Below are 26,793 nucleotides of genomic sequence, written 5' to 3' on the forward strand. Positions count from 1 at the left end.
GTCCTAATCCCGCCCTCGCTTTAATCTCCAGGCTGTCAGGTTATATTTGTTTTCTCCTCCCTGCAGCCTCCGGAAATCTCACAACTCCAACGTGTTGAGTTATTTGCAATTACCGGAGGAAACCATGCAGTATAGTTAGGCTTGTTTTTTTCTTCAGAGACCTGCGACTCCAGAGGGACAACAGGTGTGTGTCGATACAAACAGGTGAGCTGAGCTGATGTCTCTTCTTTTTCTTACTTCCTACACATCATAGACTATCTTGCACTGTATTCACTTTGTCACGCATTATGGCAAATCAAGGGTTTATTTGATCAACTTTGCCTGTGTTGACATGTCTGTGTAAAATGTGTGTTTTAAGTCTGAATTCTGCAAACAATACAGTTTGTTTGTCGCAAAATCAAGGGGCCATTTAGGAAAATATATTTGTATTCTTATGTATTATTTCTTTATGGGTTAAAATGCACTCCCATCTGTTGCACACGAATTTAATTTATCACATGAGAAAACATTTGTTTTTCCAATATCAACTCAAAAATCCCAAGGATTAAAAAAGTTTAGGTAATCAGAATCAGAGGAATGATGAGGGGGGAAATTATCATTACCACACATGAGATACAGTAGCTGTTTTCAGTTTAAGTGTAACCTCTGATTTCCTTCATTCAGTGTGCATATCTAGCTTGGTAAACAATAGCACACATTCCACTCTCCCTGTGTCATAAGAAGAGGCTAGTGGTTACAGGTTTGACTACATCCTGCTTTACCTACACGCAGGGGCGGATCTAGACAAATATTCATGGGGTGGCAAGAGGGTTTCAGGAGATTTTGATCACAGTCAAATCAATCAGTTACCTTGGAAAGCCACAATATTGATATTTTAACTCAATAACATTAGGTGACATTATTGTGGCAAAACAGTGAATCCTTAAATATAAATATATAAGGTGGCAGACATAATTTAATGAATTTTAAATTAACAATAACTGAATGAGTTTGTCTCACTCTTAGACCAGCAGGGGTACCAATATATGCAAACTGCTGCAATAAGTACATTAATTAACTGTCTCATCGATGTTTGTCTGAATGAATATGATACTATTAACAATCATATTATTCCTATCAGCTGTCAATCACTGTTATGATTCACATATTCATTTATTATTGAATAAACTATATTTTTTGGAGGAGTTAATGATGAATGTTCTTCAAGACGCTTGCTCACCCTCCTTCAAATTTGAATGACTATCATATATCAAAATTCAAAAGATTCAAAGGAACAGTTCAGTGCCCCACAATTTCATTGCAAACAGTTACAACCTTGACTTTACATCAGAAAGAACAAACATTAAATAAGTGACTAACTCAATCAATCATCAATCAATGTTTATTTATATAGCCCAATATCACAAATGTTACATTTGTCTCAGTGGGCTTCACAGTTTGTACAGAATATCGGTATGACAATACGCAACACACTCTCACTCCCTAAGCGTCCAGGAGCGACGCTTGGTCAGGGTTCCGTGGCGTCCAGTTGTGACGCGCCGAGGCTCCTTCAGCTTCATAAACGGACGCAAAGAGCTTTCAACTGATTGCAATGTATTCCCATCGGCGGCGGTATTTGACGCTTAGGGAAGCACCGCATCCGTTTATGTCGGCAGCTCTTAAAGGCAATGTGAGCGTCCATTCCCATTGGATAACGGAGAATTGTACACCCGGAAGTAAGTATTCTCCTTACTGTCGATTGATTTGACAGTGATATCTCCACTACTCATCAACTCAAAAACACCAGATTACCTTTGTTAATTAAATGACATTGATAGGTTTAAATTGTGTACAATGCTTTTGTGTTTTTCCCCTTCAATTCTGAGAAACAACTTGTTTTCTCTGAAATGTGGAGCGCCAAAGAGACTACACTACCCACAATCCCCAGCTATTGTTGTGACGATGCCTGTCCGCTTTGAAAAACCACGTGATAAGTCAACAAGCTCTGGGATTGGATGTTGGAGTGGCAGTGCGCCAAGGTTACGCCGAGCGCCAAGCTCTTTGAAATGGAACGAAACCACGGCAGACTATTCAAAACTGGACTCGAACGCCCCCCAGAACTACACATGCTGGCTATTGTATTTCGCAACATGTTCTCTATGGCACGTCTCTACTGGGAATTGTAGTTTTAAAAGACGTTTTCGTTTTTCCCAAAATTAGAAGTTGACAGTATTAAACAGTGTACAGCCCTGGAGGTTTAGGCGATAGGAAACAAATTGGTGTGTACAAATTTACACATTTACAGACGTGCAATAGATGCCGTATGTAAATCAAAAAGATAATACAGTACAACATAGGTAGTCCAAATGTTTGTAAATGCATGTGTCTATAATAAGAAGATGAATCCGGATTGGGCCGGGCCGGCCCAATCATCTGAGCCGAGCCGGCTCAGATAATTGCCGGCCCGCTTTTTACAGCGTCACGGCTTCCACAGATGACATTTTTAAATGTATTTATTGTCAAAGCATTTAATGTATTCATTGCTATCGGGATGTTTAGAGCATTGGAATATAACCAAAAGTGTTTCTGAAGTGAATTACCTACCCCACCTTTAAGTGTTTCTCAGTTACAATGTTGTTATTTTAATAAATCAGACACCGATGGTGCAGCGCTGTACTGTACCTCTTTATGTAGGCATTTTTTCCCTAACAAATAGTTTTTGCGCTGATCAGGGGGTACTTGGCAGAGATTTTTTTTCAAAGGGGGTACATTATTGAAAAAAGTTTGAGAACCACTGCATAGAACATTATTGACATAATTTAAGCATTAAACATTAAACATTTCCAATCCAGATGTTGGATTATGATACAGTAATCTTAACATTTGGCAAAATAAGACCTTAAAAGAAAACAGAAAAACAGAAACAGTAGTCCTCATCCAAGTGCGAGTAAATATACATCTGAGAGATATTATCTTTTTGATTTACATACGGCATCTATTGCACGTCTGTAAATGTGTAAATTTGTACACACCAATTTGTTTCCTATCGCCTAAACCTCCAGGGCTGTACACTGTTTAATACTGTCAACTTCTAATTTGCCCACGGTGCTGGTCAAGGCCTGCCTTCCCACCCTCTGCCCCATCATAACAGACATCATCAACTCCTCTCTGTCATCTGGAATAGTTCCCTCCTGCTTCAAAACCGCCTCCATCACTCCCATCCTCAAGAAGCCTGGTTTGGACCCTGAGGAGCTGAACAACTACCGACCGATCTCCAACCTTCCTTTCCTTAGCAAAACCTTGGAAAGAGCAGTCGCCGCCCAGCTTCATCAACATCTGTCCAACCATGAGCTCTACGAACCCCTACAGTCAGCCTACAGAGCACATCACAGCACAGAGACCGCCCTCCTCAAGATCACTAATGACCTCCTTCTCGCTGCTGACTCCGGACAAATCAGTATTCTCATCCTCCTCGACCTCTCTGCTGCTTTTGACACTGTTTCTCATACAGTCCTCCTGAAATGCCTCTCTGACAACCTTGGCATCACTGGCACAGCTCTGTCATGGTTTAAGTCCTATCTATCAACCAGGTCTCAGTTTGTTAGCATCAGCGGCTCATCCTCCCCCTCGGCCCCAGTCAACCATGGTGTCCCCCAAGGCTCCGTGCTTGGTCCCCTACTTTTCACCATTTACATGCCATACCATACTTGGCCAGATCATACGTCAATTCGGTCTCAATTTCCACTGCTACGCTGATGACACTCAGCTCTATCTCAGCACCTCACCATCCGCCCAGCTCCCTCCACAGTCTTTGGTCAACTGTCTCCATGCCATAAAAACCTGGATGACAGCAAATCTACTCAAACTCAACAGTAAGAAGACTGAGCTCATGGTTGTGGCCCCCAAAGCACTGCTCCGGAAGGTTGGGGATCTCCTCCTCCACATTGACGGCTGTTCCATCTCCCCGTCTCCCGAAGTCCGTAACCTGGGTGTCATCCTTGACTCCACTCTCTCATTTCAGTCACACATCAAATCCGTCACTAAGTCTGCCTTCTATCACCTCAGGAACATCTCCCGTCTACGACCATCACTCTCTGATTCCGTGGCCGAGACCCTCATTCATGCATTCGTCTCCTCCCGGTTGGATTACTGCAACGGAGTCCTGTTCGGGGTTCCCAGTAAAGCCCTGGACAGGCTCCAGTATGTGCAGAACTCGGCTGCCAGGGTGCTCACTCACACCAAGCCCTGGCAGCACATCACCCCCACCCTGATCCACCTCCACTGGCTCCCAGTCAAGCACCGTATCACCTATAAACTCCTTCTTCTGACTTACAAATCCCTCCATGCCCTCGCCCCCCAATACCTGTCTGACCTTCTCCGCTACCCACACTCCATCCCGGAAGCTAAGATCATCTGGACAGGATCTCCTCTCCACCCCCCGCACCAGGTTGCGGACTTTTGGTGACAGAGCCTTCAGTGTGGCATCCCCCACCCTCTGGAACTCTCTCCCCCCCCCCCGAAATCCGCAGCGCCCCAACCCTGGACATTTTCAAAAAAGCCCTCAAAACGCACCTTTTTACCAAGGCTTTCGCCACTGTATAGTTAGTTTAATAGGTTTATTTTTCCGCTACTTCCCCCCCCCCACCCCCTTAACCCCCTTGAATTTTAAACACCCATGTTTGATTACATGAAAATGAAGCTGATCACGTAGGCTATACTTAAAAACTGAAACATTGACTTAATATATACATAATTATATAACATAAATACAAAACATATGATTAAACTTAATATTATTGCTTCAACTAACCTAATCTAATGACATTTCCTGACATAAAACATTTAATTAGAGTCAACGTTTCAGTTTTTTCAGTGCAAATCCCCCCCCCGCCCTGCAAGGCACACAGAAGCAGGACTTCCTCTTCATCTTGGAGAAGAATCCTCTGATTCCTTTCCTGGGCTGGCTGATCACTGCAAATTGAAAGTAAAGTTAGTGCTTTAATCGACTTTGAATAAATGGAGTTTGGAAGGATGTGACAATTCAGAAATATATATTATATAAATATAATATTTCCTACCAGGTGAGGATAAGGACTCTTCGCTGCTGGAGCTGGGAGCTTTGGTATTGTCGCTTGCCATAACCGATTCGATGATTTCAATTTCCAAATCTTCATTACTAATTGACTCCAGTTTCCATTCCTGCTCAATTTCAGACATCGCCATTACTCCCTGCACAGCCTGGGTACTACACACAAACAAAGGGTCATTGTTGGTTCACACAAGATCAAAAAGTATAGATTATATTGAAACTGACATTGTAGTTTTGAGGGCAAGGGTGCATTTTATGTCACCTGCTTAGATTGCATTAAGTATATTAATAATAATGAAGTTGTATTTGTATAGCACTTTTCATACACCAGGGGCCTATACTACGAAGCTGGTTCAACCTAACCTGGATATGTTTGAGTTAGCCGGTTGGCCTAATCCAAAACATACGCGCTCTCGCTAAACTGTACTACGACGCTGGTTATCAAGTGGATCGCTCAAGCCAGCCGTGTCCTATCTAGTTAGGTGCGCGTTCACATGAAAGGGGTGGTATTTGGAGCATTCGACCAATCACAAACATGGAGAAGCGCACTGACAGCGCAGCGTCATACTTCCTGAATGAAAAGTGAACTTTAATACTATAGTCAAATATGAAGAAGTTAAACTTTAAACATCCATGTCTTAAACACTTTATCCAGGATAAAAGCCACATGCAAGGTGAATACAGCTGGCAAAAGAAAAAGTGTTTGAATGCGTACATTAACAGGTTTATGATATCACTGCCCTGTCTAAAACACGATCTGACTTTAATTACATTTGTCTCGAGTGTTTCGTCAACTTAATGTGTTGCTTAAAATAATACTTCTGCATACAGTATGTGACACTGTGAGTGTTGCACGGCCAGATACGGCTCAAGAAGCTGACTCAGATAAGGAGATATATGATACATTATGATGTGATATGATGTGATATGAATGATAATGGGACACATCGTCTGCACTCAGTGTACTTCTGTTGTGGCAGATATTTAAGTAAGCTTTCTTAACGCTAATGTTATAATAGTCAGATTGCTCTGAAGATGGGAGGTGATATTCTATTAATGTTCACGTTCACACAGTCGGTGATTTTTGCCGGCCGTCTTTCCTGCAATGGCAGTTTTTCTGTATTTCCTTTCTCCTGTAATATGACTTGATCGCTTTAAACTCCGCACACTGAGCTCTGATTGGTCAGCAGGCGGTGCTTTCACTGAGTTGAGCTCTTAGCCTGCAACCTAACCTGGTCCCGACCAGGTTAGCCGCTAAGCATAAGTTACCATGGAGATCTAGCCTGCTAAAAAGAGAACCAGCTTCGTAGGACCGGAAAGCCGGAGTTTCCCCTGAATTTAGCCGGCTAAGCGAAAATCCTGCTTCGTAGTATACCCCCCAGGTGCAGCTCAAAGTGCTTTAACAACAAGGCACACATCAACATTTACAACAGAACAAGAATTTCACATCAGGCCAGACGTTAAAACCTTTTAGCAACATGATAACAGTTTAAGGGATACAGAAGGCAAAACAAATGAAAAACAATCAAATCAATAATGATCCCTCTCTGTAAACTAAAGGAATACAAATCCAATAAAAACAATAAAATATAGAAACCTATAAATAAATAAAAACCCAAATAACATAATAATAATAATAAAAACTTAATAAATAAAAAGATTAATAAAGGTAAAAATACCAACTTAAAAGGGAATGTCACTAATACAATAAATAACACAAGTAAAAATCTCTACATTAAGTAATATAATATAAAAAAAGAAATAATATTGATTAAAGAAAATGTAAAAGTGGACTGTTGCTAATAAAAAGCTTATCTAAAAAGATGCGTCTTTATTTCCTGGTAGGGAGTTCCAGTTTGGGAGCATAATGAACATAATGATCATTTCATATCGCCTAACTTCATGCACATTTTCTTTGACTCAGCTGAGGGATTAGTGGCCTTACCTGATGGCACTGCTCTCTTTGGGGGCTTCTCCCACCTCCAGGGTCCTCTCATCCGTCTGAACCTCAGTGAAACCAGGTGACAGCTCTTTGAGAGTTGAGGGTTCACAATGTGAGGATGGTCTAAAGGTAAACAAAGATGCAAGTGGTGTTTTTATTCAAACTTAATGTAATTGCTTTCAACTACCCTAATACAGTTATGTAAAACCTGTTGACATAATACATTTAATCAAAGACAACGTTTCAGTTTTTTCAGTGTACAGTACAGATAACATTAGCCATTTACAGTAGTCTACACTGCCTACTTTTGTTTGAAAACATGTGTGCCACGGAGATGGTGTAATTTACAGATTCATACAGACATACTTACTTAGGGCAGTCTTTTCGACTGAGGTAGCGCCTTATTGTGAAAGGATGGACCAGGATTTTATCTGGAGTAATCCTATTATGTTGGTGCATCGTGAGCATTTCCTTCAAAAGCTCCACACATTCCGTCCTATCTTCTAATTCGGGGCTGTTTGCTTTGTGCAACCTTGTCTAAATAACAAAAATATTGCCAAATATTAATCAAAATTATTTTTTGTTGCCGCTTCTACAGGCAGCATCGAATTGACAACTTACTTTTTTCAGCGCCTCCAGAGAGGAAAAGCTATATTCCCTTGCCTCCCTCGTTTTCTTCAACGTTTCCCTCTGAAACTCCTTGGGTGTCTGTAAGAAGGCAACATATTTTGTTGCTTAATACTAATGATCTAAATAAGGATAATTCAAAGTTGGCAAAGAAGGTTGTGGTGCTTTACCTTGAATGTCCAATGCTTCTTCACAAAGGGTTTTCTTTTTTCTATGAAGAATAACCCTGTGTTCACTGCACGATTCAGGAGTTCCTTTGGTGGTTCACCCAGGAGATCGATGATGTAACGCAGCTAGAGACAAAACACAGCAAAACGTCATTTTGGACTACTCTATAAATCTTATAAGCCATGTATAAAACATGTCTGAAAGTATTAGTACATATAAAAACAATATTACAAACATTAAGAAAGATTCAGAAATGAACCATCAATTGTACTCACCACATCATACTGATGTCTTCCTGGGAAAAGCGGAAATCCGAGCAGCATTTCAGCCAATATTGTGCCAAGAGACCAAATGTCAATGGCCTCATTAAATGGCAGGCCAAGAATGATTTCAGGGGACCTGAGTGTGGAGGAACAGAAGAATATACAAGGTCATTTTTAATCAAATATTCAATTAGAGACGAGGCAGATGGCAGTGAACAGTTCCTTGCATTGATGCATTTCAAAAGGTCTTGAGGTCTTACCTATTCCAAAGAGGCTGCATTACAACTCCTGGCCACACTTCGGAGATCTTTACAGCTAGACCAAAGTCGATTAGCTTCACCCTGAATGGCTTTACGTGGTGATTCACCAGCATGACGTTGTCCATTTTTAAGTCTGAATGGATTATTCCAATACCCTTCAGGGTATCTAATGCTGTGGCCAACTGCAAGTAAAGTAATTTACATAATGTTTATATGATGAAATAATTTCCCAAACTGGGATCAATAAAAGTATATCTAAGGAGTGGAAAACTAATAGTTCTTGATTTCTCTCTGGTATCCTTACATCTCTGATCATCATTTGTATGCCTTTTAGTGGTAATGGCAGCCTTCCCCTCTTGTTCATGTAGTCATGGAGGCTCATATCCAGCATTTCAAACACCAGGAAGGTCCGGTCAATCGATTGAAAACATTCGTGGCATCTGACGATGTGGGACTTATCAGGGTCGAAACATTGGAGCCTTTCCAGTATGAGAACCTGAGGATAAATAAAACAGTTATGTTGTGTAGAGGCAAATATTTCTTAAGACTCAGGCACTGTCCAAAAATGGATCTTTGACTTGTGAAAATCCAAAGTTAGCTCACCTCTCTCATGTTATTTTTCGACGAGTTCTTTTGTTTTAAAACCTTCACAGCCACAGTCTCTTCGGTGTCCAGTTTTAAACATTCCACCACCTGTCCATAGCAACCCGCTCCCAGAACTTTCAAGATCTGGTAGTTTTCTGAGATTGTGTCGATCAGGGGTTGATGTTCCTTTTTTGACAACATAACTTAATGCAAAGGTAAAAAAAAGTATTAGTATGTTATTTCCAATACCCACAATTTAATAATTTTCTGCCTTGATTTATGTTTTTAACCATTTTTTAAAAGCCCCACATTAATGAGTTATCATAATGACTTGTTTTTTTCAGTTCAGTTACAGATTCACTTCAAAATAAGACAGTACCTGTATTGGTTACAGAATGCTTCACGTTCAGTCGTGTATTTGAGCTGTTTGGGTTTAAAGGGTCAGGGATGTTCGGCGTTACCTTCTCGTTCGTTTGCTCAAACTAATATGATGGAATGATTCCCCTCAGCCTGTTGTAAGCATGACATTAGAATGTCCGTGAGGTCACAAAGCCCTTTAAAGTGTTCGGAATGTAATATCATCGGAACTACAGAATGTCAATGTTCTGTATGATTTTTGTTGTTTTCTTTTAAATATTTGAACCTCTCCCTTTTTCTTTGGTTATTTTGGTGACATTAAGAAAAAAATATATATATAGTGCCTACACTCCTTTAATATATGTGCATGCCTCCCTTTGTGTTCATCTAACGGGAGAGAAATGTTTCTCAAATGCATAGAAAATGTTGTTTTGAAAGGATAATAATTTTAACTAGAAAATTCGAAGAAATGTTGACTGTGTGACTGAAACTTGGGTGCATGGGATGTGCACCCAAGTTTCAGTCACACAGTCAACATTTCTTCGAATTTTCTAAAGCAATTACTTTAAGTTTGAATAAAAACACCACTTGCATCTACAGTAGATGCTAACATTACCCGCGCTGAGTGGGTATTAATAGCATTAGTTGTATTGTTAAGGTACAACAAAGAATATCCATTAATTTTAGCTCACTTTTAGCTTACTACTTTAATTGTTTATCTCTTACATTTTTGGATTCTTGTAGCACATTCCTGCATCGTTTCTGAACATCTTTAGATTACCACTGGATTTAGTTAACGACCGACAGGTGTGTTCAAAGATCAAAGAGTTTCCACGGCAACGCCCTGCCAGTGAACTAGAGACAGCCTGTCAGAGAATGTATTGACAATATTGTGCTGCATTATTGCTTCTAAGTAAAAAACTGAAACTCCAATCAGCTGAATATCCTATCCAGAGTATTTAGGATACCAGATGAACACACCTGACGACTCTCGTGTTTTGCTATATGTGATTAAATTAGTATATCGGTGCGGCCGTGACAAATTTCCCTACATTATGATCACCAAATGATGTATGAAAAGTGAAAATTGTGGCCAGCCGAGCAATAGTTGGAAAATAAACTCTTCTGATTTTACAGCTCTTGTCCCCTCTAGCTGTGATGTCACCCACCCTAACGGTACGTCCACACGGCTCCGTCGCGTGCTTCAACGGAGACGCTTCCCATTCACTTTGAATGGGGTGACGTCAAGCTTTGCCGAACTGCATTGTGGTTCCGTCGTGTTGCTTTGCCTCCGTTGCTCGCTTCGAATGTTGAGAAAAGTTCAACTTTTCAAGCGTCGACGGAAGCGCTAGCCAATCAAATCATATGCCAATACAAGCGCTAGCCAATCAAGCTTGTGTGTCCGGGGGCGGGAGATTAATGTGATTAGTTGTTGGTCGCGCACCAGACACACCTACCGGCAAGCTTCAACACGGCGAAGCCGTGTGGACATTCCGTAAGTCTTAACTCTCCGATACACACTAAATTCCCAGGAAGTGTGCCGGGCTCTGTGCCCAACATTCGTTGTGTCCAAACAGCGGTACTGCAACTTCCGTATCAGTCCGTGACGTCACTGGGACCAAAAATACTTTTTCCCATTGACTAACATTGGGAAAGAGACGTCAGTAAATCAGCGGATATTTTTTTTTAACTAAACTTCCCAGTATGAACTATTTTGTAGCCCTTATTATAATCATTCGGTCCTTAAAGTTGTAAAATGCACTAAAAGCCGAATCTAGATTTAGATTCTCCATTCATTCTAGTGAACCGAGAGTGTGAGCTCGGGGGGCGGGGCTTAAGTGGCAACTCAACTGCGCATATTCTATGAGCCCACATACGGGTACTTCTGCTCTGACAGCCAGGCATGACGGGTAATCTGTGACGTTTCGCTCTCTCAAAAGTTGGGCAATTTTGCCTTCATGCGCCAATGAGCAACTCTCATAGGAAAGAACGAGATCTCGCCTCCGACGCTGTACCCAGTTCTTATTATACATCCATGATACACACCCATTATAAAATGTGAAACAGTGTGATTTTCACAAAACATAAGCTGCGACTTCGTGAGAACCGTACTAGCTATCAAAAAATATCCAAATAGTCTAATAAAGTCCATAGTCTGGAGAACGGTTTAAACTTGTAATTGTTGTTCTACTGTACGTTAAAGTATGCAAATCTTAATGGGGTCAAAGTGGGGTGTTTTTGAGCTCTTTTCAAATGGATTTCCCGTTCCTATTCCGCACGCTTTTATGTGTTTTTTGTGTGTTTCGTGTCAACGCTGCCGGACGAGTAGCATGACAACATTTGTGGCAGAAGAAGGAGAATATGATGAGATAAGTATGTCAAATATGTTGTGTTCTTTAATTCCAGGAAAGAAACAACTTCTAAGTTTAACTATTTATTAAAAGAGAGCAAAAGATATATTTCACTTGACCAAGGACTCCGTCCGGTCACAGAAATCACAGGCAGCAGAGCTGTAATCTGTAACTCTATTTCCGGAAAAAAGCATTCAACCTCATGCGTGCATAACATTTTATTATTCAGGGCTCTGCCCGTACATTTATGATTGGTTGAGACTAGATGGAGCGGACCGTGGTTTAGACTTTGGTCTCCCTGGTTGGTGCACAGACTTGGACAAAGTCTATTGGCAACATGACCTCCAATCAGCATTCGGCCGGCCTGTGAAGGTCCCTCCCTACTCTAGTCATGCTATCCTACGTAATTTGTTTTGCTGAAGTTTCTACAATAGATAGTGGAATCCTCCATTACACTGATTCCCAGTTATGCGTAAGGGAGCTCACACACTGTTCCAAGGCCAGGGCTGCATCTCAGGTCGATTAAATGGAATCCTTGCTTCCCTCACTTGCGTTGTTTCCCTGCGTTTAGTCCCTCCCACCATGGAAGCATGGAGAGACGCAAGGAAACCACGAGAAGCAGGGACATTTGTTTTAAGAGCAATGGGACGTCCTTTCCTCCGGAGCGTCACGTGAAGCGACATCCGTTTGTGATGACGCAGCACGGCTGATGTCTGACAGCAGCCAGCTCTGTCCCCGTTGTTTTCACACACACCCCCTGTTAGTACACATTTACCGACACAAACATTTGTATCATCTGTTGTAGACCCAAATAAATAAACTAAAATAAGAACTCATTCTCAAAAAAGATAAACGCCATTCTTAAAATGTATAAACGAAAAAAGCGATCATGAAAATGTTTCCAATAAATTAATAAAATAATAAGTTTTGACCACTTTGTTGTTCAGATATATCACATATTTGTAACTAAATTAGACATTAATTGAAACAAAACACAGTATAAACTGAGGAGTGACTCCCGTGAGGTTCATGTATTTTCTTCACTCCGCTGGGAAACTGCTCTCATGTCAAGAAGCATCAGATCAGTGCATGCGCTGCATCGTCCAACCAGTGAACGATACACAGTAAGGGGGCGGGGCGATTATCTGAGGATTTCATCGGAGGATGGTCTGGTGGTTCCTCCATTATCGCTCCTCCATTATCGTTCCTCGATCCTCGGTCCTCCGGCAGAAATAAGCGCCATGAGATGGTACTCAAGATGGCGCAGACAAATCAACTTCATTTTCTCAATAACTCATTGTCTTCTACAGTGTCTGCACCTGGCTTTTGCAACATTTCTAATGCAAGCTTTCTTCTATGACTTTTCCCTTCGTTTCGTATCCAACCCATCAGAACCTGGGACTGGTGATTGTGTCTATTTATTTTATAGTCATAGCTGTAGGGGAAACTTCTAAAGCAATTGGAGTCAGGACTCAGAGGGTGTTTCTCAATCTCGAGTACGCTTGCTTGGTAGCACATGTCTTCCGAGCGTCTTGCTTCTGAAGCGAGGCAAGAATACTTCCTCGGAAAACGAAGAATGGAACAGGCGAGCAAGTGTGCAGGTGTGCATCATATCGGCCACGCCTTACATTTTCCGTCACAGATTTTGGAAATTCGTCCGTGCGCAAAGCATTGTGGGGATTTTAAGACCGCGGAGTCTACACATGTGCAGCCTCAACATTTCTCCAAACGAAGTACGCCGGGCTCGGTAGAATTCCAAGTATGCTGGACATTGGAACAGTACTTCGGCGGCACTCGATGACGTAGTATGCTTGAAATAGTGGCTCTGGAGCAGCTTTACTCGACATTGAGAAACACCCAGAGAGACACGAGGAGAGCTGGAGCTTTGATGGCAAACACTGACGTTTTATTTGGAGCTTCGGCCGGATAATTCAGAAGACACGTGCTGTGCTACGAGTTGACCACACGGTTGAGATGCCACAATCAATTCTGAAGAACCCTACTCCAGACCCGTGTATTTAGCTAGTTCTCAGAGAATATTCAACATTGTGCATAACAAGATAGAATCATAACACCTCTATCAGCTGACGCTAACAGGCAGGAACATAGAAACAAACACTGAGAGCATAGCAGCCAAGGTTACAGGTGCGTGTGCTCAGTCAGGACAGTTTGAACTGATAAAGTGGGTCAAAGTTATGGGCCTTGGAAAATATTTCCCCAACAGTACCTCTCTTTTAATCAATTTTGATAGCCAAAAAACCTTAGTCTAATTATAATTTGTTCAATACTTAAATCATTGGGAATCTTCAGATTTGAGAGTGGACTTACACAACATCAATTACATCAATCACATTAAGAACAACACAATAAGATTGAAACAGTCAATCACAATGATTGAGACAGCCAATCATAATAGAAAAATCATCTCTCGTCAGTGTTTGGAGCATCTTTTGTCAAAAGCATAATACTGAACACATAAAATCACAGATACATAATAGCAAAAACATTTATTTTAAACTAATATGTTTTAACATTTAACCATTAGTTAATCTCCTTTATCAAACTATAAAATCAAAACCAGCTTGCAGTTTAAAGATTTACTTTAAGGCAATCACTAGTCAAAAGCCTTTAAACTCAGGATCATAAGAGATCCAGTTAAGGTATAAAACTCAGGATCATAAGAGATCCAGTTAAGGTATAAAAATCAGGATCATAAGAGATCCAGTTAAGGTATAAAAATCAGGATCATAAGAGATCCAGTTAAGGTATAAAAATCAGGATCATAAGAGATCCAGCTAAGGTATACAAATTCAGAGTTAAGGTATACAACTCAGTGGGGATTTGATCAATCTGTAATCTGCAAAATTGCAGTATCTTCAATTTAGGATTATATTTACTTCATTAAATATTAAATCAAAAGACTATGGCATGATAACATAATTACATTATTTAAACTATCAATCCTTATGTCATTTCAAAATCTGAAGGAAAAAGTTAAACAATTCTCAAAATGTTTAACAATCTGAAAAGGAAAAGCTAGGTAAATATTCAAAGACTTTTGTAAAAACCTGGAAAGGAAGGATTAAACATTCTTAAAACTTTAATTCATACATTTGTAATTGCTACAACTGATCTGTACCAAACTAACTCAATTAATTATTCTTATTAGCCATACTTACCTGAAAATATACTTATGGTACTTGGAAAGGGTTCTTCTGTGTTTATCTAATGTTGAATATAGAATATAAATTTCTTTAAATTATACTTCTCTAATTTGAGGATCAAATATGCTATGTAATTGTATATGAATTATTATAAATATTTGTTTTGGGCCAAAACTGAAATGAATCCAGTACTTGAAACATAATTGTAGGTCTGTCCTGTGCATGGATAATGCATTGAAGAGTAGTGTTGTTAAGCCTGATTGCTGGACGATTAAGGATATTAACATTATCTGTTATAATTTTAGAAATACCTTATTATTCAATACCTTATAATCTGAAAATATTTATTTATTTATTTAGTTTAGTGCGAAAGTGTAAGTGTTCCGAAAGAATGTTCAGTTTAATCGACTCAGGGACAGGCAGAGTCAAAACCAGGAAATCCAGCAGTCAGGCAAACAAATCCGAGAAGGGGCAGGCAGAACAGGGCTCAGAACCAGGCGATCCATCAGACCGGCAAACAAATCCAATTACGGGGCAGGCAGGAAACTCGAGGTCCGATAACAGGTAGGCAGCGGTCAAAACCAGACAGAACAGGTAACTAGGCAAAGGATAATGAAAAACACAAGACAATCTGGCAGAGGACTAGTGAGAGTGAGGTGGAATATATACTGTGGAGTAAATGAGGGAATGAGTAGCAGGTGAGGGGAAGGGCTGGGGAGACCAGGGCCCTTTCTCATTTAATCAATTCCCCCTCCTCGACTCCTCGACTCCTCGGTCCTCCGGTAGTGACCCGGAAATGAATTTCAGCGCGCCATGTTGAAGGACATCTCATTTCTCTAAATGCACTTCGAGGACCGAGGATCGAGCACTGAGCAGGCTCTCTGGAGGAGCTATAACCGAGGATACACTGATGGGTCCTCCACGGTCCTCCACGGCTCCTTCGTGGATGCATTTCTGGGAACAGAGATGTTTCAAAGGCCCTTTCTCATTTCTCTAACTCTCCTCCTCGACTCCCCTCCTCGACTCCTATCCTCGAGACTTAGTCCCGCCCACAGGAGATGCGAGCCGAGGAGGGGAACCGAGGAAAGAGGAGGGGAAGCAGCAGGCGGTTAGAGAAATGAGAACTCCTCTCCTCTGAGCGGTCACTTTAAAGAGACGTCCATTAATGATGACAGGAGGCACAGCAGCCCTCTGTCTGATGGACAGATGTGTTCATGACGACTTATATATTTACTTTTAATTAATTCACAGAGCGGTATAATAAGACAATAACAGGCTACAGATGCGGACACACACACACATATATATATGTATATATTTATATAAATATATACAATTTCAGAATCAAACAGAGCACTCTCATAATAACGCAACACTATCAGAGACTGAATATATCCCCATCCCCCCTCTCTGGTCGCTACAATGAGGAAAATAAATTACGGGCCAAAAGTTGTATTTACAAGTATTGAAAGTAAGCAGAGGACACCAAACCAACTGAGACCTGTCTGTCCGCTGCATCTACGCACACACTGTACCACACACACGCACCTACAGCTAACAGCCTAACAGCCGTTGCGTATTTTATTATGTGAAGCACTAAATGGTTTTAGAAAATATCGACTCTTTGTTTGTAGATATCTACTAAACTAAAGCAAATAAAGAGAGTAGGCCTGTTATACTGAGTGATATATATTATACACACTGTTCTGCTTTCTGCACGGACCTTACAGCTGTTCTCACTAGAGGGTTCTCAATACTCAAATTTCCCCTCCTCGACTCCTCGGCCCTTTCTAATTTCATCAAATCCCACTCCTCGACTCCTCGACTCCTCGGTCCTCCGGTAGTGACCCGGAAATGAATTTCAGCGCGCCATGTTGAAGGACATCTAATTTCTCTAAATGCACTTCGAGGACCGAGCATCGAGCATCGAGGAGGCTCTCTGGAGGAGCTCTAACCGAGGATACACTGATGGGTCCTCCATGGTCCTCTACGGCTCCTTCGTGGATGCATTTCCGGCAACAGAGATGTTTCAAAGAGTCGTGACGCACGGCCGGACTTATCTCAGCCAATGACAGCTCTGCATGCATCCCTTGGATATTATTTTATTAACTGCTTTCATCGCGACGCGATGTTTACAGTGAGAACAGCTGTGAGGTCCGTGCAGAAACCAGAGCAATGTGTATAATATATATCACTCAGTATAACAGGCCTACTCTCTTTATTTGCTTTAGTTTAGTAGATATCTGCAAACAAAGAGTCGATATTTTTCTAAAACCATTTAGTGCTTCACATAATAAAATACACAACGGCTGTAGCCTGATTATGGTTTAGGAGCTGTAGGTGCGTGTGGTACAGTGTGTGCGTAGATGCATCGGACAGACAGGTCTCAGTTGGTTTGGTGTCCTCTGCTTACTTTTAATACTTGTAAATAAAACTTTTGGCCCGTAATTTATTTTCCTCATTGTAGAGACCAGAGAGGGGGGGGGGGGGGATATATCCAGTCTCCGATAGTAGAGGTTTCTCAATACTCAAATTTCCCCTCCTCGACTCCTATCCTCGAGACTTGGTGCTGCCCACAGGAGATGCGAGCGGAGGACTGAGGAGGGGAACCGAGGAGAGAGGAGGGGAAGCAGCAGGCGGTTAGAAAAATGAGAACTCCTCTCCTCTGAGCGGTCATTTTAAAGAGACGTCCATTAATGATGACAGGAGGCACAGCAGCTGATGGACAGATGTGTTCATGACTACTTATATATTTACTTTTAATTCATTGACAGTGCGGTATAATGACACAATAACAGGCTACAGATGCGGACATATACACACACATATATTTATATAAATATTGTAGTGCCGTGAAAAGAGAGTCGGAGGCGGAGACTTTTTTTTTTTGTGGGAAGCAGGTAGGACCCAAATGCAGATTAAAGTGATAATTCCTTTATTTCAAGGCTAGGTGAACAACAAAGACAAAACAGAACACTCACCGACGAACTAGTCATGACAAAAGATGAACCGACAAAGACAGACAGAAAAACCAGAACTTAAATACACACAACACTAATCACACAAACAAGACACAGGTGAGGAGGGAGGAGAAAACATAGGGCCACAGGTGAACACAATCGGGTAATCAGACACACCAGGGAAACTAACAACAGGGAACCACAGACAGATCCAAACAAGACAAAACACAACGCAGACAGAAACCAAAAACAGATCTAGACAAGACACCACAAATACAGATCGTGACAGTACCCCCCCCCCCCCTCAAGGGACGGATCCCAGACGTCCCAAAAAAAGAACACAAAAGTCCAAAACCTCAAGCAGGGTGGGTGGAGGGGGTCCAGAGGAGGGACGTATCACTAGGCCACCAGGGTGGGTGGAGGGGGTCAGGAGGACGGGACTGAGCTGACCGCCCAGAGGCACAGCAGAGGACCAGGAAGGGATCTCGGGCGGACGGCCCGGGGGCAAGGCAGAGTTCAAAAAGGGGGATTCGGGCAGACGGCCCGGGGGTAAGGCAGAATCTAAGGTGGGGGACTCGGGCGGCCGAGCATGAGGGCGAAGGCAGCGGCAGGAAGAGTCAGGGGGCCGGGCTCGAGGACGAGGGCAGCGGCAGGAAGAGTCAGGGGGCCGGGCTCGCGGGCGAAGACCACGGCTCACAGAGGGCCGGGATCGAGGGCGAAGACCGCGGCTCTCAGGGGGCCGGGATCGAGGGCGAAGACCGCGGCTCTCAGGGGGCCGGGCTCGAGGGCGAAGACCACGGCTCACAGAGGGCCGGGATCGAGGGCGAAGACCGCGGCTCTCAGGGGGCCGGGCTCGAGGGCGAAGACCAGAGAGCTCCGGAGGCCGGGCAGGAAGGCGCTGACGGGCCAGCGCCGGAGGCCGGGCAGGACCCGGTGTCGGCCGGACAAGAACCGGAGCTGGTGGGACAAGCCTCGGCAGGATACCCCACGTAAGAGGACCAGGACACGGGATTGGCAGGACCCCCGGCGAGACAGAGGATGGCGGGGCCTCCAACGGAACAGGACAAGGGGTTGGCAGGACCCCCGGCTGGAGAGTAGACGGCGGGACCTCCAACGGGACAGGACAAAGGGTTGGCAGGACCCCCGGCAGGAGAGTAGACGGCGGGACCTCCAACGGGACAGGACATAGGGTTGGCAGGACCCCCGGCAGGAGAGTAGTCGGCGGGGCCTCCAACGAGACAGGACAAGGAGCTGGCAGGACCCCCGGCAGGAGAGTAGACGGCGGGACCTCCAACGGGACAAGACAAGGGGTTGGCAGGACCCCCGGCAGGAGAGTAGTCGGCGGGACCCCCAACGGGACAGGACATAGGGTTGGCAGGACCCCCGGCAGGAGAGTAGTCGGCGGGACCTCCAACAGGACTGGACATAGGATTGGCAGGACCCCCGGCAGGAGAGTAGTCGGCGGGACCCCCAACGGGACAGAACATGGAGTTGGCAGGAGCCCCAGCGGAACCTCCAACGGCACTTCAGTAGGGACTTGAGTTGGGACTGGCGAGGGAACTCGACAAGGGATTTGAGAGGGAACTCGAGAGGTGACTCGAGAGGGGACTTGAGAGGAAACTGGAGAGGGGACTCGAGAGGGAACTTGAGATGGGACTAGAGTTGGGATTTGAGAAGGGACTAGGGAAAGGGCTAAAGGAGGGACTGGAGATGGGACTAGAGATGGGACTAGAGGAGAGACTAGAGGAGAGACTTGAGAAAGGACTAGAGAAAAGACTAGAGAAGGGACTTGGGAAGGGACTAGAGAGGGGACCAGAGATGGGACTAGAGGAGGAACTAGAGGAGGGAACTGGAGGAGGGACTAGAGGAGGGACTAGAGGAGGGACTAGAGAAGGGAACTCGAGAGGGGACTCGCGAGGGGGACTAGAGAGGGGACTAAAGGAGGGACTAGAGAGGGGACTAAAGGAGGGACTAGAGAGGGGACTAAAGGAGGGACTAGAGAGGGGACTAGAGGAGGGACTAGAGGAGGGACTAAAGGAGGGAACTCGAGAGGGAACTCGAGAGGGGACTCGAGAGGGGACTCGAGAGGGGACTCGGGTAGGAATTTGAGAGGTGACTAGAGAGGGGGAGAGAAGGGACTCGAGAGGGGACCTGAGAGGGAACTGGAGAGGGAACTGGAGAGGGAACTGGAGAGGGAACTCGAGAAGGGACTGGAGAGGAGACTGGAGAGGGGACTCGAGGGGGGACTCGAGAGGGAACTGGAGAGGGGACTCGAGAGGGGACTCGAGAGGGGACTCGGGTAGGAACTGGAGAGGGGACTCGGGTAGGAACTTGAGAGGGGACTTGAGAGGGAACTTGTGTCGGTCGGTACGCCGACAGGACATGGGGAGCTGGCGTCGTCTGGGGAGCCAGCAGGAGACGAGGTGCTGGAGTCGGCCGGTACGCCGACAAGACTCGGGGAGCTGGTGTTGGCTGAAGAGCCAACAGGAGACGAGGTGCTGGAGTCGGCCGGTACACCGACAAGACTCGGGGAGCTGGCGTCGGCTGGGGAGCCAGCAGGAGACGAGGTGCTGGAGTCGGGACCATGACTGCTGGAGCCGGTACTTGAGCCGGAACCATGGCTGGAACTGGGGCCGGAACCATGGCTGTATGGGCCAGCTCTGGTGCAGGGACCACGGTTGTAAGATCCAGTTCTGGAGCCGGAAACATGGCTGTAAGGTCCGGAGCTGAAGCCTGGATCATTGCTGTGTGGGCCGGTTTTGGAGCCGGAAACATGGCTGCTGGGGCCGGCACTGGAGCCGGAACCATGGCTGTTGGGCAAGGAACCGGAACACAGATCCATGGCTGTGTGGGGTGGTACTGGAGCATGGTACCATGGCTATGTGGGATGGTACTGGAGCACGGAACCATGGCTGCTGGGTCCGGCACTGGAGCCGGAACCATGGCGGTTGGGGCCTGTACTGGAGCCGGAACCATGGCTGCTGGGGCTCGGGCTGCTAGCCTGGCCTTGCGACGACTCCTCTTAGCAGCCTCCTGAATATTCCGTGGACCTCCATAAGCCTGACGAGTTCCGGAATACGACTCCTGGACAGGAGCAGGAACTGGGGTAGAAGCACGGGTTGACTTCAGGCGGAACCCACCAAGGCGTATGGTGCCAGGTTGGGAATTGGGAGACAGGGAGCTAGCATGCCTGGAATCACATGCTTGAAGGAAGTCCAAAATCCAGTCAGGTAAAAACTCAACAAAACATGGTTTCTCTGCTGCCAACCGGAGCGCCTCTACCAGAGCGGCCCTCTTCTGCCGAACACTGGACGCTCCCTTCCACCAATCGAAGCAGCAAGCCAGATAGAAAGTTAAATGCTGTAATTCAACCTCCCATGGATCATCTGCTGGGTCCATTTTGTGGTCGATTCGTTCTGTCACGGTGTGTGAAGCAGGTAGGACCCAAATGCAGATTAAAGTGAGAATTCCTTTATTTCAAGGCTAGGTGAACAACAAAGACAAAACAGAACACTCACCGACGAACTAGTCATGACAAAAGACGAACCGACAAAGACAGACAGAAAAAAACAGAACTTAAATACACACAAGACTAATCACACAAACAAGACACAGGTGAGGAGGGAGGAGAAAACACAGGGGCCACAGGTGAACACAATCGGGTAATCAGACACACCAGGGAAACTAACGACAGGGAACCACAGACAGATCCAAACAAGACAAAACACAACGCAGACAGAAAACCAAAAACAGATCTAGACAAGACAAAACACCACAAAGACAGATCGTGATACTCTGTCTGTTAGGATTTGGAAGTCTCATAATTTAAAGTGTAGGCCTGTGAAAGAGAGGCCCTTGGAAAACAACATCTATTTTTCTAGTAATTACTTATTTTAAATAGATTGCAACATTAGACTTAAAGAATTGCTCAATTCATTTAACACATTTATTATGCACACAATAAAAAACTTCAACAAATATATTGATCTTGGCTTAACCAGCGACCTTTACTCTATTGTTCATAAGCTTGATTTCAGAAAACTTGTCAGTAGTTTAACAACTATTATAATTGTAGTAATGTCTATGGAGACCAATTGGTTGATACGAGAAATAATTTGAAGCAGTTTAATAAAGAATGTTTAAACTATATTTAAAACTGTAATTGAACTTCAACTTATATTAATTATCTGATTCCAGTGGCCAGTTGGAACAGATAATCAACAAAGTTTCCATTTTGCAGCAATAGTGCAAAAGGTTTCAACAACAATTAGTATTATGTCTGAGTCTAGTTCTGTCTTATCTGCTTTGTTTCGGAATGTGTTCAATACATTACGTTTTTATTCATTATTACCATATAATACATAGATTAAGAATACATGAAACAAATAATACAAAATGTACCTAAAAGAGCAGACAGATTTTGCTACCCTGACCTCCTCAGGCAGGTCTTTACAACCAGCAGTGATGCCTCTGAGGGTCTCAGGGTTTATAAAAGGTCACAAACATATCTTAACATAACAGCAATACAATTTTAAAATTGATTCTTAAAGCAATATAATCTTCTTTTCTTCTTACACCTACAGTGCACATCCTGAACAGTGTCCTTCTTGTTTACATTTGTCTCTGCACACTCAGATGCAGGACAAAAAAATAACTATTTTGCTATTTCTTTTCATTTTGCAGCACATTTATACTACCAGCATTTTGCTTTACATCTTCATATTATTTGTTTGTCTTAAAGGTCCCATGTCATAGCCATTTCTACTGATCATATTTCCATTGTTGAGGTATAATAGATTGAAATGGTGCAATTTTCCAAAATCACATTGGTTTCTCATACAGCATCTCTGTATGTGTATTCACTCTCTGTCCTACACGGCTTGTTGGAGCTCCTGCCCCCCCCCCCCCCTGCCCCCCCCCCTCCCTGTGAGCCCAGTGTGCTCTGATTGGTCGAGGCTCGCTGCTGCAGGTTTCCGGGTCGGTGATACAGCGAAACACAGCGAAACTCATCCTGAGCACACACAAACACTCACAGCCGAAGTAAAAACAATAAGTGTGGCTTGATATTGAGAAAGAAAAAGGTTTATAACGCTGTGAGCATGGGTCTGCGGAGAGCATTTCTCCGCCATCCCAACTCGTCTATTACCAGCGTTCAGGGAGCTCTATGCAAGTCAATGGGGACTCCCTGTTAGTTAGCCAAGGGATCCTGATGTGTGAGGTGCTCCGCGGATTGGTCCATTTGGGCCAATCCGGTCATTTGTTGTTGATTTGGGTACACACACATCACAGAACCCAGGAAGCAAACAATGGAAACATTCAAATCTCCAACGAGGCGTTCTGGGGCAGCACAGACAGGTGTTTTCTATGTTAGAGTTTTACTCGCTACAGGGTGTACTTTGAGGGTTTTTGACTCTGCAGACCGTTTACATGCATAAAAACCTTCATAACACACAAGGGGACGGATAATCGTCCAGCTCAATTTAGTCCGAATTACGAGGTTTCAGAGGGGATAGGGAATTATCTCCAGTGGAGCACCTTGACTTGCGCTTCCACCCTTGTATGCAGGTCCTAGATCGGTGCCTGATGACCGTCCAAGAGCGATAACTATCTTATCCCCTTGCGACAACCACTATTCTATTCTCGCTATGATCCCCCATCAGGAGCGCATAGACTTTTTATTCGCTACCCTTTTTCTACAACTACAAAGACAGTTAATTGTAGTCACTACGGACCAGCCTGTACCAGAGTCCCGCACAGGTCTGATTTTCAAGACCCGCTCCCGCCCCGCGACGTGCAATACCGAACCCGCCCCGCCACCCGCACATATTGCCAATTAGTTCGGCAAACCGACCCGACCCCTTGGTACAAGATCCGCAAACCGACCCGAACCCGCATATCCTATGAGCAGTGAAAACATGCAATTATTAACACACGCAGTTGCGTATTTGGCTCAAAAAGCGTGGGATGTTGGTTGTTTTCTCCATCTAGGATGACACCAAAAGTCTCCCAGATACAGGGGTATCTCCTCTTGCACTTTATGCATCTCTTGTATCATCTCTTGCACTTAATATGTCGTTGCTGCTAGTGTACTGTGTTAGTGTATTCTAGAACCCTGAAGGCAGGAGAGACTGAAAAGAGTCAAGGGAAGCTTATAACAGTTAACAGCATTTAATTACACAAAAGATGCGGTGGTGTACAAAATGAAATGTGCGAGTGGAGGCGCTCTCCTCATCCGACCGGTCAGTCCAGGTCAGCAGGTGGAAGAGGTCAATTCTTGGCTTGCTCTTCCTGCTGTCATCTGAGGTCTTCTCCTATTGGCCGGCGTCGTCGGGGGGCGGGTCCAATGAAATTCCTGCCTTTTTCTGTTGTTAAATTACATCATTCTGGTGTCTGTGGTTATTTAAACATTCCCTAATAAACGTTATTCAGCGGCAATAAATGAGTGCTAAACCCAGTGTGCTCAGTGTACAACATCACATGTCATTTCACCTTTGATTCACGGTTTGAAAATGCAGCATTTCGCCACATGTTAATGCTAACCGGAAGTGAAGAATTTTCAGAATAAAAGTATTAAGTTAATAGTTAGTGAACTTCAGGTTTTTCAGAATAAAACTGATTTAAATTAAATAGTGTATTTAATTCAAATTACGCCATATCAACATTGATTTTAATTTCTAACAACTGCCATGTGGTAAATACTTGTGTGTGCTGCTCTTGCTCTTTTGCATATCATGTATTTATTTGTTGCTATGTTTACAAATGTCATGTTCTTATATGTTGTATGTCAGGGACTACGGATGGAAATTAGCTCAAAGCTAAAATCAGCCATATTTACACTTATAAGCATTATTTGTCAAAAGTGTTCATTAATGTGCATTGTCCCTATTCAAATAAACGATTAAATAAAAAATGTATACCCAGCGCCAGCGGGTATTAGAAAATGCAGTGATTTTCGCGCTATTGATCTTGTGCGTAAACATAAACATGATGTGTTGCTATAGCAACGCCTGTTGTTTACTGCGGTTCCTTATAGATAGAGAGATAGACTCATCTTAACCCTGTGTTCTAGTATGATAAATAAAGAACATTGTACCTTGAAAATCAATGCATTCTAATAGCGGGTACATTTTACCCATTGGCGGTTTTAGGTATACAGCGACCCCTGGTGGTTCTAGTGTTAAAGCTGACCAGTATACAGTTCTTTAAAAAAAAAAAACGGAATACTTTTTGTAGCAATTCTTTTGCCTAAGCATGACTAAAACGTTTTAAGTTGTAAATTGTTTGCAATTTAAGGAATGACCTAAAATGATTCTCAATAGTCCTCCTTAGTTGTTCTGGTGACACCAGCATCATGATATGTTGTTATAAAGAGTTTATTATGACATGGTTTTACTGGTGTTTTGAGATAGTTTGACAACCCTGGACTGTTTTGATGAATTTATTTGCCACTTAAGTGACATAAACAATTCAAAAGATTTAAAATCGAAAAAAACACATCACAGCTGTGAACATGCAAAGTTAATGTATTCTTCTATAGATTATTTTTTAGCCAAACCATTATCGTTTTTTTTAAACCTATACCAAATAGTGCTTAAACCTGAAATATTTGTTGTCTCTTTTTCAGTTCTATCTCCAACTGGGTGTCCAGCAGGCTTCTTCAAATGTCGGGCGACATAGTGCAGCGGCTCATCGTTGACCGCATCCCATCTTCTCTTCCGTCCACCAGCCACACAGTCCTCGCCTCCCAGGTCCCCATTCTGTTCAGAGAGCCCTACATCCTGTCGGGCTACCGTCCCATCCAGCAGAACTGGCTCTGTTACCTCCAAAGCCTCTTCCAAAAACACAATGAAACCCTAAACGTTTGGACACACTTGTTGTTCTGTCCTGTGCTGCTACTCCGCTGGTGGGCCAATATAGGCACCCTGGGGTACACCTTAGACGCAGCATGTCTACCTCTGATCCTCTACCTGCTGTCTGCCTTCGCCTATCTGTTGTTAAGTGTGGCAGCTCACCTCTTCCAATCTCACTCTGAACATACCCATTATTTCTTCTTCTTCATGGACTATGTGGGTGTAGCAGTGCATCAGTACGGTTGCGCACTTGGCCATTATTTCTACACGTCAGAGCCAGCGTGGAGAGAAAGCTCCATCGGGCCGCTGTATCTTCCTGGAATCGCCTTCTTTGCGTGGCTCTCGTGTGGAGGCTGCTGTTTTGCTAAGTCCAGGTACCAACGGCCTTATCCAATACAGCGTAAAATCTGCCAGCTGATCCCTAACTCCCTGTCATATTTTCTATGCATTAGCCCCGTAGTCCATCGCCTGTTCACCGTCTCCTGGACGCAGGAGCCCTGCTTACACTTCTACACTCTTCAGATTGCCCTTTTCCTTCTGTCCGCCCTCTTCTTCTCATGTCACATCCCCGAATGCTACTTCCCGGGCCGCTGTGACTTTGTGGGCCAGGCTCACCAGATCTTCCACGTGTTGTTGGGCCTGAGCACCGTGTTCCAGCTGGAAGCACTTTCCCAGGACTACGCCAGACGGAGGGATACAGTTGTGGAGGTGTTTGGAGAGAAGCAGCTGTGGTGGGCTTGTGTATCTCTTGCCACCCTCTTCATGTCTTCCATTCTAATAGCACTCATCTCAATGTGGTACATGACAAAGAAACTGCAGGGAACAGAAGAAAGAGACAAGTGAAATAGGGGTTTGTTTTAAATGTACCAAATTATATAAAAGAAAATACTTTCATAAATCCAACTGTATAGGTTTTTATTCAAAGAAGCTGTTCACCCCTAACAATAAAAAGTATTGCTCTATGTGTTAATCTAGATTGTTTTTGTTTAAGGTCTCAGCAGGGAACCGATGGACTGTCCACTTCAAGTAGGGAATGAGTCCTTACCCCAAGTGAAGGAGTTCAAGTATCTCGGGGTCTTGTTCCCCGAGTGAGGGAACAATGGAGCGTGAGATGGGCCGGAGAATCGGAGCAGCGGGAGCGGTACTGCAGTCGCTTTACCGCACCGTTGTGACGAAAAGGGAGCTGAGCCAGAAGGCA

At 43.9% G+C, this 26,793-nt stretch overlaps 1 protein-coding gene across 1 annotated transcript; it reads left to right on the forward strand.

Moving 5' to 3' along the window:
• Positions 1-77: 77 nt before the first annotated feature.
• paqr8 (progestin and adipoQ receptor family member VIII) lies at positions 78-26,559 on the forward strand. Its single transcript, XM_034228703.1, has 2 exons — positions 78-204; positions 25,370-26,559. The coding sequence occupies exon 2, from the start codon at positions 25,407-25,409 to the stop codon at positions 26,436-26,438; it is 1,032 nt and encodes a 343-aa protein (XP_034084594.1). The 5' UTR covers positions 78-204; positions 25,370-25,406; the 3' UTR covers positions 26,439-26,559.
• The last annotated feature ends 234 nt before the right edge of the window (positions 26,560-26,793 follow it).

This window comes from Gymnodraco acuticeps, unplaced genomic scaffold (genome assembly GCF_902827175.1).
Source record: "Gymnodraco acuticeps unplaced genomic scaffold, fGymAcu1.1, whole genome shotgun sequence".
NCBI lineage: Eukaryota > Metazoa > Chordata > Actinopteri > Perciformes > Bathydraconidae > Gymnodraco > Gymnodraco acuticeps.

Bases quoted from the DNA above. Each gene is read 5' to 3' on its own strand.
- paqr8 (XM_034228703.1), top strand. From the start codon at position 25,407: ATGTCGGGCGACATAGTGCAGCGGCTCATCGTTGACCGCATCCCATCT.